This window comes from Macrotis lagotis, chromosome 5 (assembly GCF_037893015.1).
Source record: "Macrotis lagotis isolate mMagLag1 chromosome 5, bilby.v1.9.chrom.fasta, whole genome shotgun sequence".
Classification (NCBI taxonomy): Eukaryota; Metazoa; Chordata; class Mammalia; order Peramelemorphia; family Peramelidae; genus Macrotis; species Macrotis lagotis.
The window spans coordinates 237763971-237779359 of NC_133662.1; the positions used below are offsets into that span (position 1 = coordinate 237763971).

General features: G+C 41.3%; 2 protein-coding genes across 18 annotated transcripts in view; one reads left to right on the top strand and one right to left on the bottom strand.

Moving 5' to 3' along the window:
• NF1 (neurofibromin 1) overlaps positions 1–15389 on the bottom strand; it is a 251200-nt gene that overhangs the window by 71570 nt on the left and 164241 nt on the right. The window lies entirely within an intron of this gene.
• Positions 1822–4189, top strand: OMG (oligodendrocyte myelin glycoprotein). Its single transcript, XM_074188988.1, has one exon. The coding sequence runs from the start codon at positions 2229–2231 to the stop codon at positions 3609–3611; it is 1383 nt and encodes a 460-aa protein (XP_074045089.1). The 5' UTR covers positions 1822–2228; the 3' UTR covers positions 3612–4189.

Here is a 15389-nt window from a genome sequence, read left to right on the forward strand (position 1 = left end):
ATATATGTATATTAACCAAAGACAGAATCAAGGTTCCCGTTTTCTATGTCCACTCTATCCCTGCCACTGTTACCAGATGTAATATGATCACACCTCAGGCTAAGATCAGACAGGACACTCACTGAACTAGCTGAACCTTCTGCCATTACATGAGTATAATTACAAGCTAAAAGGCTCCATTACTTCCCAAAGTCTAGCCACTCATTCCAAAGGGGTCAAAACATCCACACAGTATCAGGAGACAGCAGAAAGCGGGCCCTGCAAGGAAAAGCATTATCCTTATCTAGAATGACAAATCTTCTGTCTCCTATCTAGAAGATTGTCCAGCCAAAAGATTAATTCATATGAAGCCTTTCAAAAGATCCTGGACTTAGAGCTGGAAGGGTACTCAGTGTGGATCTAGTTCAACAGCCCCATTTTACAGAGGGGTGGAAGGCCAGAGAGTCGTACTGGAAGTAAGCAGCAGAGCCTGATTTGGATTCAGGCTTTCTAGCTCAAAATCCAGGGCAATTTTCGCAAGCCCAATTGCTTCTATTTACCATATTTGCTATAATGAATTTTATTTCATTTTATTTTTAACCAGTGTTCTTCCTCAAATGTTGCTCAGCATGTTGAGAGAAGCTACTAGCTGGGACAACTAATTTTTTCTCCCAGTCTATTACAAACATGTATAAGTAGGTAACTCCTAGAAGGGAAGGGAAGGATTTAAGTGAGCAGACAAATTTGGAATTCTAGAATGCTACAAAATCGTGTGTGTGTGTGTGTGTGTGTGTGTGTGTGTGTGCGTGCACATGTGTGAATGGAGAGTGTGAGCCCTTATGCTAAATTGAAGAAAAAGAATGGATGAATTCATTTTCAATGATAAAATATCTCCTGAAGAGGAAACCAAAAATCCTCAATGAGGCAGTAGTCATCTACTTTCAAGCCCCAGAAGTGTGACCTGATGAGTCTGGTTGGGGGTGGGGAGGGCTGCCATCTGAGGGTCTGGGCCCCCTCCTCCCTAGACGGAGCTAAGAGCCCGGCTGGGCTCTGGCGAGCATGCCCCCTTGCAATCAATCGGAGTCAGCACCAGTGACAGCTCTGCAGTCCTCCAATGTGGTGCTGATCAGGTGTTCTCAGAGCCTGGCTCAGCTCACAGCGACACAATGCAGCTGAGCAGGCTGAGCAGGGGAGCAGAAGCCCCAGCCGCTGCTGCCGGCTCGCAGCCCTTCCCAGCTCTCCAGAAGCCAGCCGGCGACCTCTGAGCTCCAGCCTCCCAGGGAGATGAGGTGCTGAGGTGGAAGACAACCCGATCTGTGGTAAGCTGATCTTTAAAGATGGGAAAGCTGGAGAGATGGAGATGGATTGGGGGTTCCTCTTAAAGTGGCCGTTAGAGTAGAAGACAGATTTCTTAGGAGCAAGAAGAGCATGCACCAAAAATTTGCTGCAGTGACAGTTGAGAAATTTTGGTCTGAATTCCATTAATTTTGTAAAAAAAAAAAAAAAAAACCCCACAACAAACCAACCAGTTTTTTGGTGAAAAATCAACATGAAAATATACAGGAAAACAACATCTTGCAATGTAATGTGTGGGGCTCAGGGGGATAATATTGGATCTGGGTTTTGAAATGCCTAAAATGATTCAGATAATGCAGACATTTCTTTAAAATTGAAAAAGCTATATTTTATTGTAAATGACTTCTTAAAAATCTTAAAAACATTCTCTGCCACATACACACACACACACACACACACACACACACACTCTCTCTCTCTCTCTCTCTCTCTCTCTCACAGACACACACACACACACACACACACACACACACACACACACACACACACGGCTGCTACCTTACTGCAGAGATTTTAAAAACAGATCTATGACAGCCATTTTTTCCAGCTGGATAAGAAAACATGAGAACAGAGGATTTGCTTGGACTCATGAGGCAGCTATATTGGTAAGAGAATGCTTTTTGGAACACAGGCTCGGAGAAGGCAGATGAGGAAGGGAGGCAAAAGAAAGGAGGAAGGGGTGGGGGGGAGAATGCAGGAGGCAGAGAAGGAAAGAAAGTCTCCCTCTACCAGACAGCCCTAACAGCAGGATTAAGCATTTGGACTATAAATGAAGGGGAGCTTTGTTAGTTTAATCACTGGAACAATTATAAAAGGGGTAAACAACAAAGAGGTTTATTGATAATTTTGCCGAATGCGAAAAAGACCATTACAGATTCCTCCACTACATTTGCATGCTGAAAGGGTATCATTTCGGTCTCTCTGTTTGTTTCCAGGCAAAGATGGAATATCAGATATTGAAAATGTCTCCCTGCCTGCTCATCCTTCTGCTTCTGGTCCCTGGTATTCTATGTATCTGTCCCCACCAATGTACATGCTCAGAAAAGCACAGGCGTGTGGACTGTTCAGGCAGAAACTTGACTCTGTTGCCACCTGGACTCCAAGAGAATATTGTTCACTTAAACCTGTCTTCTAACCTCTTCACGGATCTCCACAACCAGCTAACTCAGTTCACCAACCTGAGGACCCTCGACGTGTCCAACAACATGCTGGAACGTCTCCCAGAGCAGCTGCCTAGGTCACTCTGGGAAATGTATGCCACCAACAATGCCATCAAACTTCTCGACAAGTCCGACACTGCTTATCACTGGAACCTTCAGCGCCTTGATGTTTCTAAGAATATGCTGGAAAGGGTTGTTCTCATCAAAAATACACTCAGTAACCTCAAGTTTCTCAACCTCAGTAGCAACAAACTCTGGACGGTCCCCACTAACATGCCTTCCAACATAAAGACAGTGGACTTGTCTAACAATTCTTTGACCCAAATTCTTCCAGGGACATTAGTAAAGCTGATAAATCTCACACATCTTTACCTACACAACAACAAGTTCACATATATTCCTGATCAAGCCTTTGACCAGCTATCTCAGCTGCAAGTGATAACTCTCTACAATAATCGATGGGCTTGTGATGAAAAACAAAATGTCACCTATCTACTGAAATGGGTAATGGAAACTGCTGCGCAAGTGATCGGGTATCCATGTTCCAATCATACAATGCCCTGGCAAAACCACACTGAACAAGCTACCCTTTCTCCTATGACCTCAAGCATGTTCACCATCAGTGGCACCCAGGCCACAGATGCCATTAGTTCCCTGAGTCTGGAAATCCAACACAAGGTGACCAAAATACCCAAACAATATCGAACAAAGGAGTCCACATTAAGTGCCACTCTGAGCAAAAGTGTGGTCCTTACAAGCACCGATAAGCCTTTGGTTCTTTATCCAGAAGACCTGCCCACAGGAAAGACAAATTCTCATGAAGCAGCAGCAGCAACACTGACCATTCATATTCAAGATGCAACTGTCCTAAACACAAGCTTCATGAGCTCCACAAAATCATCCACCACTCCGATGACCCTAAGTATCACCAGTGGGATGCCAAGTGACTTCTCTGAAATGGCTCAACAAAGCACAACTCTCACCTTAAGGAGAGAGGAGACAACCACCAAGGCTCTTAATACTCGCTTACCTTCCACAGCAAGTATATGGAAAGCATCTGGGTTGCATGTCTTAATGGTCGGTGTCATTATAGTAGTGGTCATGCTGACTGGTTGAGAACCTGAATTTTCTGAAATTCATGAAAGTACTCCTCTCTCTGATGTATATTTGGAAAAAAAAATGCTTGTATCTAACCAGTGACTCAAATTATGTCAAACCCTCCAGAAGGCCAGTCTTGCATTTCTGACTCTGATCTTAATGAAGTAACTTTTGTCCTAACTACAAGAAGTGCACAAATAATGTCTTGGTACTTTGCTGCTATTTCACTGTCTTAACTGAGTAAAATCTAACCTGTTAAGTTTTTTTTTAATGAAATGTTTATTTTGTATCTTAAAGCTTCATTTTCTTGCAAAAACTATAAAGCATCTTAACTTTAATATGTATTTTATGTATGTTTTCATCATTAAACATCTGGAAAAGAAATAAAAAAGTCTACACTAATGTCTGTGGGGTTTTTGACCTAGAACAGACCTAGAATACTAAACTGAACCAACCATTTCAGTGAGTTGTTTGTCCAGGTGTCTTGGGCAAAATTTGAAGAGTTGTATGAAAAACCTAAGTGTTTAAGTGGCTTGCCTCTAATGGAGTGATGGGACTGGTATCCCTCTGAATGGCCGTCTTTATTTCATCTTCAAGCCACCACTGCTTTCTACCCCAATAATGCCCTGCTTCAGAAGGGCTCTTGGCCACTTTAATCGTGACGGATAGGACAAAGGCCTTCATAAGAGCTGGAGCACAGTGGGTTTGGTATTTTACTAGGAAGGAAGTTTAACAGCTTTGCTTTAAGGATCTGATCCTATAGCAGAAAATTTGTATCAGAATCCTTAAAACAAACAGGAAAATATTAGCAGGGTGTGCAACAGATGTTAAATATTTAACAAGACCTACTGGCTAGGTGGCAATAAGCTTTGGATATCACATCAAGAGCTGATTTGTTTTTTAATAGAGCTTTATTTAAGATTAAACAAATAGAATCAGTCCAATGTGGAGAGAGTTAAAGTGGGAAGGGAAACAGTATCCTAACAATTTCCAGTGAGGTGACAAGGTCACAGCCCATCCCTGACCACTAAACCAGAATGAATTGATTAATTTATACAAACATTTATTAAGTGCTAATGATATGCAAAGCATGCTTAGGAACTCAGAGCCTCTTAAGATAAATAAGGGCCCTCAAAGAGTTTGCAATTTAACCTACTTGTTATGAGAAATTCTTGGGAATGGGGAACCAAATCACTTGCTAAGTAAGCTGAAAAAGAAAAGCTGTCTGAACTAAAAGATGGAACAGGAGCATTGAAAGAGATGGACTGGGGTGGCTAGGTGGCACAGTGGATAGAGCACCAGCCCTGGAATCAGGAGGACCTGAGTTCAAATCCAGCCTCAGACACTTAATAATGACCTAGCTGTGTGGCCTTGGGCAAGTCACTTAACCCCATCTGCCTTGCAAAAATCTTAAAAAAAAAAAAGAAAGAAATGGACTAAAATAATGTGAGTAGAGAGTCTAAGAGTAAAGGAGAGAAGAAGCCTATCAAGTGCCTTTCTGGCTCCTGGCTGAGAGACCCTGGGGCAAGTCACTCAATGTCTTAGTATTCTAGGCAACCTCTTAACAGAAGAGTAACAAAAATTGCAGAGTAGTCTGGTTGATGGTAGTTAACTTACACCAATGAAATCAAAAGTCAATCTCCCACTTCAACCCCAAAAAAGGAATGCTAGAAGAAAGAAAAGGAGAAAAAGAAAAGAAAAAAGAGAGAAGGGATAACTTTCAAGAGTTACTAAATGTAAGACAGATGACAAAGTCCATTTGTCTCACAGGAAATTTAGGTTCATTACAGTCACCCCAAGTTACCCCTTTGGTTAGGTGCATTCCAGGTTCCCCATCTATAGAAACAAGGTGGTTGGACCAGATAATTGCTAAGGTCTTTCTGACTCGAGTTAGGACCCTACTAAGAGGTAGAGATTTATTTACTCTTAGATCAAAATTTTAAATTCAAGCAAATGATTGTAACTTGAAAAACAATTATTTCATTTAAGACAGCTGCTATTGTAGAAATAGAAAATGACAGGACATTTGTAAATACACCATCTGTCAACTGCCCCAAAATAACTTGATGATCTTTGGTATGAAATGATCTCTGAATTTTGAATGAAAGGAGTTACAGGGTTTGTCACTGAAACAAATGCCATCATGAGAAACTCCAAGTTGTGGCTTTTATAACATCATTGTGAAGAGTGAGACTATCCCTGAGCCAACTACAATCTACCTTTTGGGCCTAAACTCTTTTAGAAGGCTGTCTGCAATAGATACCACCATTTCTTTCCAGACTCTCCGAGTCTGGCTTCTGAGCTCAGCATTCAATCAAAACTGTTCCCTCTAAAGTGACTAGTAATCTATTAATTGCCAAATCTAATGGCCTGTTCTAGGTCCCCAGTCCTTCTTGACCTCTCTGCAACCTCTGACCCTGTTGATCTCCCTCTCCTTGACACTCTCTTCTCTCCTGGTTCCAGTCTTACCTGTTTGTCCACTTCTTCTCAGTCATCTCTGCTACATCTTCATCCAAGCCATACCTGCTAACTGTGGCTGTTCCCCAGGGCTGTCCAAGGCTCTCTTTTCTTCTTCCTCTATGCTTTCACTTGATGATGTCATTAGCTCCCATGGATTCAATTCTCCTATCTACTTAGGCAGCCTGAAGCTCTCTCAACCTCCAATTGATCATTTCCAGCTGTCTACTGGACACCTCAAACTGGGTGCCCCGTAGACATCTTGACTTCAACATGACTAATCTGAACTCAGTACTTTCCTCTGTCCCCAAACCTTATTACTGTTAAGGGAACCTCCATCTCCTCAGTGCTTCAGACTAAAATGCCAGGTGTCATCCTCGACTCCTCAGACTCTCACCCCCAAACCCAATATGCTGCAGAGTCCTGTTGTCTAATGATATCTATTGCCTATTGTCCCCTTCTCTCCACTGCCGTCACCACCACCACGACCACCTTAGGGTGCAGACACAGTCCCACCTGGACTCCTCAAGAGTCTCCCTGACTCATGTTTCCCCACTTCCAAGTGAGTTTTCTAAGGGCAGGCCTGATCAAATGCCCCTTTCCATATACTCCCTTCCACATCAGTGAAGTCCAGTGACTCCCTATTATCTTTAGGAACAAATGGAAAACTTTCCATCTGGCATCCAAAGTCCCACATGACCCGACCTGCCCATTCCCAGGCTTCCTACACCTGACCACCTCAGCATGCTCTGGGGTTCACTGAATCCACTTCCTTGCTATTCTTCATACGAAGCCCCTCCAGGCTTCACCTCCCTCTCCTGGATCCCATCCAGGCGCATCTACAAGCCCAGCTTCTCCTGAAGGCTTTCCTGATCCCCTTTAGAGTGAGGGTCGTTCTTCTAGTGACTAGGTCCCTTTTTTGTAGAGAGCTGTTTCCATGTTGTCCACCCCACTAGACTGGGAGGGTCTTTAAAGCTGGGTCTATCTTTTGTCTTTCTTTGAATGGCATTCAGTAGGAGCTTACTAAATGCTTACTATTTCTATTGCGCCTATAATTAAGAAAACTGATGCCTTTTAGGAATAATGCCAATGCATCTATTTAAGAAAGGCAATGTCATACATGTCAGTTAACAAATATTCTGCCATTAGCTCCAAGAAGATAGGACAAGGATGGGTTGATTTTTAAAGTCTTCAGATTCAACAAAGAGCTTCTATTTATTTCTAGGATAAGGATTCAACCCAATTCCACAGTCATTTCTCGGTCACGTATTACCTGGAAGGTGTGGTAGTGGGGAATATGAGAAGAGCAGTCTATTTGTTTTCTTTGAGGAGTCTGCTATCTAAGAAGGGCAGATAAAGAGACATGAGTGGGTCCAGGAGAGTGTGAGATATGCTCAGAGCAACAAGAAAGATTTGAAGGAAGGCAGTGGTGGTCTTTGGGGGAAAGGGCAAGGAGGAAGCCGAGCTGGCAAAGGTCATCAAATTAAAGCTAGGTTGGAAGGATGGGCATTCACTCCAGGAACGACTGAGAAATTATTCCCATTTATGTAGCGTCTTACAAATTACTTTCTTAAACTACCTGCCTCTGACTTCTTGTGAAGAATGTTGTGAAACTCCAAACCTCTGGATTTTCATTTGCAGATAAGGAAAATAAGGTTCAGAGAGGCTACATGCCTTAGGCTTCAAAGGTGAGCCTGGGATAGAGGTCTTTGGGATTCCAAGCCCAGGTTTCTTGACAATCAGATATTTTGATATATGCTGCTGCCAGGCCCTCCCCATCCCTATTCCACATGTGACCATCCACTGAACAGACCCAGGGCTTTCTCTATGTGCTCTGCCATCAGTGGACCCCAAGGAAGGACTAAAGGTTAGTTATTCCCCCTTTCTCCTAGGTGTTTCATGAGTTGTATTCATCTTCCTTCCTCCCTCATCCCACCCAAGGGCCTCATCTAACAAAACAATAGTCTCCCTTACTGATGAGGTGGTCCTGAACCCAGTCATAGGCAGTCCCTGGCAAGACCACATCAGGGGGCCAGTTTAAGGGCCTTTCTCTACCACTAGTCATGCTTCCTCACAAGAGCTTTTTTCCTAAGTTAGGGATTTAAAAAGGAAAAAGTATTTTTAGATTTTTCTTTTTGGAGTCAGGTCAAAATATTCAAAGGTGTATCCAAAAGAATTCTATCTAGTTACTAACCTGGCAAACTCCCAAGGTCTCTTAACTAACTCAAACCTTTTTTACTAGGCCAATTCAATGTACTCAGTTCCTACTCCACAGGCCCCAAACTGACCTACTCCCTTCACACCACAAGCCTAAGGTGGCTATGGCCAAGTGCTTCCCACAGGGAGGCAAAGGTAGTATTGAGAATAAAAAACAAAAACAACAATTACAACAACTGCCCATTAACAAAGGGTCATTGCTCTAATATAGAGATTTTAACTTCCTCAGAGACTAAGAATTTAGCGGATACAAGAGACTGTGGAAGATGAGTGGAGACAGACACATGAAAGAAAGAACACTGAATCCCACAGCCATCTTAAAGTCATTATTTCTAAAGCAGAACACTTTGTCTTTCCCCCAACCCTATCCCTCCTCCTCCTCCAAACTGCCCTATTGATGTTGAAAACAGGGAAAAAAACAAGGACTGGAAGAGCATCTGTTCTAAAGCAGGAATAGAAAGAGGTCCGCCATGTAACAACATAATGTTGAAGGCCTTACAGAATGCATTTTTCAGGGAACTGAAAAGAGGAGAAGATAACAAACAAAGGCATGAAAAAAAAAACAAATCTTTGTTCATTGAACTTTAAAGAAAACTGGTATTTTATTTTCACAATACCTGCATTTCCAAATATATCCCTTCCCATCCTTCCTAGAGTCATCTTTTAGGGAAGGGGGGGGGGGTAGAGAGTCTCAACAAAACACCAAAACATATCAGTTAAGCCTCCAGTGGGCACAAGGTACTTTCCTGGTTCCTACAATGAAAAGAAGGTAATCTTTTCCATCTCTTTTTTTTTTTCTTATGGGCCAATGTAGATCATGATAATGAGCATTCAGTTTAGTTTTGGGTTGGTCCTTCCATTTATATTATTAGAGTTATTATGGATGCAATATTTCTGGTTTTACTTACTTCATTTTGCATCAGTTCATCTAAACTTTTCAAAGCTTCTCAATATTCAAGTTCCTTCTTACAGAGCAGTACTATTCCACTACATTCAAGTTTGGGCACAATTTGTCTTGCCATTCTTTTCTTTTTTGATTTTGCAAGGCAATGGGGTTAAATGACTCGCCCAAGACCACTTGCCCAAGGTCTGAAGCTGGATTTGAACTCAAGTCCTCCTGACTCCAGGGCCGGTGCTCTATGCACTGCACCACCTGGCCGCCCACCATTCCTCAATTGCCAAGTGTCTACTTTGTTTCCAATTCGTTGTTCCTATGAACATTTTGGCATAGATGAGATCTTTTCATCACTCACTCCCCATTTGAGTATATGTGGGATCTGGATCAAAGAGTGTGGACATTTTAGAGTAATTCCAAATTCTTCCCATCTAGCTAAACCAGGAATAACATATTCCACAACTCCTTTAACAAGCAACTAATTTTATTTTTATCCTGGTTGTCAATTTGTTATCATTAAAAATAAGTTAACCAAAAGAACATTAATTCCTATAAAATGTTTATGAGAGTAATCTATCTAAGCAGTGAGGGCATGAAGGTCCAAGGAGGAAAGGTTCCTCTTTTCCAGATGGTATTTCATGGCAGATTCCATGCTGCCGGCACACTCTGAACCAGACTTCCAAAGCCCATGCTCTGGAGAAGGGCAGTTGCCCAGGACCTCAACTCCTCCCCCTGGTGGCAGATGACAAAGCGCACTGGCCACAGACCCAACTACAGACAGCCACCTTCATGGCATCCATACTACTAACAATTCCACTGGACCCACTGTTTAGTTAACCAGAAAAAAAGCACATGAGGTGAATAGAGTAGAATGCCACCTTAAGCTTTTCTGCCATGAAGGATCTCTCATTCATCAGGCGGAACCCAGGAGATTCCTTGAAAGATATAACAGTATGCTTTTCTAATAACATTAAACAAGGTGCTAAATGGGGAAAAACATATTCAAAACAATGCATTTTGCCACAACGAAGGCAGAGATTAAATGACAGAAGGATTCTCTAGAGAGGAGGTGCTTCACCTGCTTCCTGCCAGCTGTTTCCTATGATATTCCCATGTTTTCTTGTTTTTGTTTTTTATTGGGTACAGAAGGGAACAAGAGGAAAATAAACAGAGGCAGCTAGGTGGTGCAGTGGATAGAGCACCAGCCCTGGAGTCAGGAGCACCTGAGTTCAAATGTGGCCTCAGACACTTAATAATTATCTGTGTGGCCTTACGCAAGCCACTTAACCCCATTGCCTTGTAAAAAAAAAAAAAACAAAAAAGAACTGAAAATGAACAGCTCTTTTAGATGATCCCAGTTTTTTGCCTGATGATGATGATGATGATGATGATGATGATGATGATGCTAATCATCATCATCATCATCATCATCATCATCATAGCTTTAAATTTATGCTAGGCATTATGTTAAACTCTTTATAACTATTAACTCATTAATCCTTACAACAACCCTGAGAGATAGGTACTGTTATTCCCATTTACAGCTGAGAAAACTGAGGCAAAGAGAAGTACAATGTCTTAGTCCAAGATCACAAAAGAGGACAGGTGAACTCCCTCTCTTCAGGCCCAACATTCAACCCACTTTCCACTGAGCTATCTAGTAACAAAAAGCATTTATATATTGCTCTAAGGTTTACAAATTACTTACAAACACTGGGAAGTAGGTACTGTTATTATCCACATTTTACAAAGAGAGGTTAAGGGACTTGCCCAGGGTCACTCAGTTCATGTGTCTAAGTCCATATTAGAATTCAGGTCTTTCTGACTCCTCTGCACCTCCTAACCAACAAGACTCTTCCAGTTATAATCCTCCCTCCCTCCCTCCCTCCCTCTCTCTCTCTCATCATCATCATCATCCATATCCAGTCTGTACCTCAGTCCTATCAATATTATCTTTGCAGTGTCTCAAGAATACGCCTCTTCTCTCCTGACAGTCAGTCCCTGACCAGGTACAGACCCTCATCCCCCCTGCTGGTGGGTCTGCTTGTCTCAAGTCTCTACTCACACCAGTAAATTCCCTAAAGCAGAGGTCTGAACATCCCTTTTTCCCTTCCCCACCCCATCCCCCACTCAATAAACACCCAGGACTCCTTATTATAGCCTCTAAGAGCTAATACAGATGCTCTGCTCCCAGATCTTCCTGCCTTAGTCTTCTAATAGCTCACTTCTCAACACATACTCTTGGATTCAGTGACATGGGTCTCCTGATGATCATGATGATATTTGTCCTCTGTTCTTGAAGAACACCATGACATCAGGGAGGTGATAGCATGATATGCATGTGAACTGTATTTGACTGGGGGGGGGTGCATGCTAAGTCATAAAACTCACCTTCTCTTCCAGAGTCATCTGGGTTCAGTGGTCAGATATGAATCAGGATAACTGGAGATGGCACTGGATGCCAGGCAATCAGGGTGAAGTGATTACTCAAGGTCACATGTAAGGTGTCTGAGTTCCTGTTTGAACTCAGGTCCTCCTGACCGACCTCAGGGCTGGTACTCTACTTATTGTACCACCCAGCTGCCCTATGGATTTCCTGGATCTTCCATGAATCAGAAACTCTCATCTCTCTGCTCCAGGCATACCTGGAGTTCTTTCAAATCCCAAATAAAAACCTGTTTCCTACAGGAAGCCTTCCTGAGTCCTCTTACTCTGTGAATTATTTCCTCCTCCCAGATGTGGCTTATTGGTATGTATTTGTTTGCCTACTATCTCTCCTATTGTATGGGGAGAGCAGGAACCAACTTTTTGTTCTTTCGGTATCACTAGCACTTCACAGAGTGTTGGGCACAAAGTAGGAGCTCAAGAAATGTTTACTGATTGATGGAGAGATTGCAGTGATTGGTTATGATTGAGTCATAAAATATCGGTCTGCAAAGGGCTGGAGGGGGGTAAGGGAGAGTCATGTAATAGGGATCGCACACTAGGTTTGAACAGGCTGCAACCCATGAAAAGCAAGAATTGCACAGGAGAATGAACATATAGGACATCATCAGCTAGAAGGCAAGAACTATATGCCAAGAGATTAATGAAGGAGAAGGGGGAGGGGAAGACGAGTCAACCTGAGAGCAGGTCATTCAATCCCTCTGGGCCACAGCTTTCTTATTGATGAAAATGAATTGCACTACTTGACCTTTCAATCTAAATTTTATGATATTATGAAGCTGGAAAAATGAAACACTTAACTTAGCATGGCATAAAATAATGGCTGAGCCAATACATACATAAATACATATATACATATAAATATATACACATCTATCTGTCTATCTATAAACACAACACACACATAGTGTGTGTGAATTTATGTATATGGGGATAAAGCCACTTTAGGCACCCCTGTGGACACTGATTTTGTCTTCTTTTATCCACTGTCTCAAATCTTCAAGGCACAATGCTGACAAGGCAGCCCGAGCAGTGCAAGATTGTCCTCAGCCTGGTGGTGAAGGAGCAGGTCCAACCTTATTCATCCTGAATGAACAGAAGGAAAAAGGATGGACGGAATGGAAATTGATCACCAAGGCCAGATGTTCCTAGACCGACTGGTTCTGTTGAGTTTTTCACAAAGTTCCCTTTCATTATAAAAAGTCCAACCGTTCAGAAAGAAGAGAGAAAGTTGTAAAAAGAACAAAAGACAGAAAGGGGACCACAAAAAAAAAAAGAATACAGGGGAAAAGCTAGTCTAAAGGTTTCCATTTTTAGCACATTTCATAAAAAAATATAAAAAAACAAAATCTTCTTAGTAAATTATCACACAGAAGTTGCAGAGGGAACCAATTCCTGCAAAGTAATGTTACCTCCAAAAATGCTCCCCAGCAAGAAAAGGATATGTTGTTTGTGATGTGGAGGCATTTTAGAAGTGTTTGAGCAAAAAGAAAATGAGGTTGCAGTGTTAATGTGTCAGACAAATTAGTTTGTTTTACACTCTGAAAGGTGTAATCTAAATTGAAGCCTTTAAGAATAAACAACTTTATAGAAACATCACTCCACAAAAAAGGTCAAAACAGACAAACCTAATATATCACAGAGTTAATCAAGAGGTGGGTATGTGAGTGATATAAATACACACATATATATACACCCTGATGTATGTATGTATGTATATATATATATATCACATCCTGTATACATACCTTGATATATATGGTGTCTCTCTCTCTCTCTCTCTCTCTCCCTCTCTCTCTCTCTCTCTCTCTCTCATCTTCCCTAACTATTTGAACTAATTTGGGGTACACTATAACCTAAAATGCATAGTCATTATTAATACTTTGAAATAAGGAAACCAAGATGCTTATTTCCCAGGGCATGAGGATCTCTAAGTAGCTGCTAAAATCTAAAATGGAAGAAAAGGTCTGAACTCTCAGAAGAACAAAATTCCTTTCCAATCCAAGAACTTATATCTTTTCTTAAATCCTTCAAAAATAAATGACCTAACTGAATCGGAGAAGTGAACAGATTTAGGAGGTCAACTAATTAAAAAGGCCACATGATATAGAAAAACAATTTAGGAAGACTTCTGACCAATGGAATAAACAAGTGGGAATACCAAGGTAGGGACCTTGATGTCCAGACCTCCTGATGGAGGTATGATAACCTAGGAGTGAAGCATGAAATATAGCTTTGTTTGCTTGATAAAGAGAGCTTATAAAATTTTGGATGAGGAAAAAAAATAAGGGAAATTAGTAATAGCAATACAAATAAAAGGAATAAAACGAGTATTAAGGTATTTAAGAAAGACATAGAAAACAATGGGAGGTCAGACATTCAGGATGATTTTGGAACTAAGGTATAAAATTTTTATATTCAGAAACATGTCCTTTGATAACAAGAGATCTGTGGTCTCACATATGATCATCTTTTTCTCTTATTCATTCTAGATCATATATGGAAATATTCTGATTTATTCATGTTTATTAAGCTTAGAATAACAAAAACAAAAAAGACAAAATCTGCCACGAAAAAGTCATAAATGATCAGGTGAGGATCCAGAATCATCCTTCCAATGAGGAGTTGAGTACAGAACTAAACTTTTTGATTGTTTAAAAAAAAAAAAACCTCATCACTTTACCCCAAGCCTAACTAAGGTTTTTTGATCTGTTCTGAGGATATCTATGGGAAGGCCTACTTAGCACCAGTAAATACTGTCTCTCTCATGTTTACAATCAAGCTGTTGTCCCTAGCCATGGTTCTAAACTATACAAATATTTCTGGAAGGGTTCAATTGCTTAAGTATTGAAGGATGATTTTTCACCAAGAGACTGAAAACACACATACACACACACGAAGGAGATCAGAACATAGAAGCCTAACGGGAAAGAACTTTCTGCCAACGAAACCTTCAACTGCTATAATTATCTGGGGCTTCTATGCAATCTAGCACAAATCTAAAGGCACCATAGTTACAAACTTTTAACACTTAGTCACTGAACACCACAAAAGGTTTCTTATGCTAAAGCCAAACAAAGGAAGTGACCAAGAAAAGAATTTTTTCTTACTTCATTTGACTTAAAAGCACCAACCCACATTTCTTCTTGGCCTCTGAGGACCCCTTGTAGTCTGGTTTCTGGCTCAACCAATCTTTGTAGTGTAGTAAATCGACTTGTAGACTGAGCAGATCGAGCTTAGAATAGTGTTCAAATTTGACTGCAGTTCACCTCAGTTTTGTCAAATGTCAAATGGGAACATTAAAAGTATATACTTTCTAGAATTGATAGAGGATCAAAAGTAAAAATATTTATAAAGTATTTGTTACAGTGTCTGTCCCATGATGGGTGTTTAATAAATTCTTTTTATGTAAGAGAAAAGAACCTTAGCTATGAGATTCAATGTTTGATAGGGGTTTTTAGTGTCTGCTTTAAAAATAAAATTTCTTCTACGTAGGAATGACCATTTTCCATGCTTATTACATTAAGCAGCATTCAACTGGAATGGGGGGTGGGGGTGGGGGAGAAAGGGAGAGAGAGAGCCAGAAAGACAGAAAAAAAGGGAAACAGAGAGACAAAGAGAATGAGACAGAGACAAAAAGACAGAAAACAGCCAGAATCAGAAAGACGAGGGGGGGGGGGGGGGAGAGAGAGAGAGAGAGAGAGAGAGAGAGAGAGAGAGAGAGAGAGAGAGCGCGAGCACGCACATATATGTATGTGTTCAATCCCACACACAAGTCCAGG

Excerpts from the sequence above, each read along its gene's own strand:
- OMG (XM_074188988.1), top strand. The coding sequence starts at position 2,229 with ATGCTGAAAGGGTATCATTTCGGTCTCTCTGTTTGTTTCCAGGCAAAG.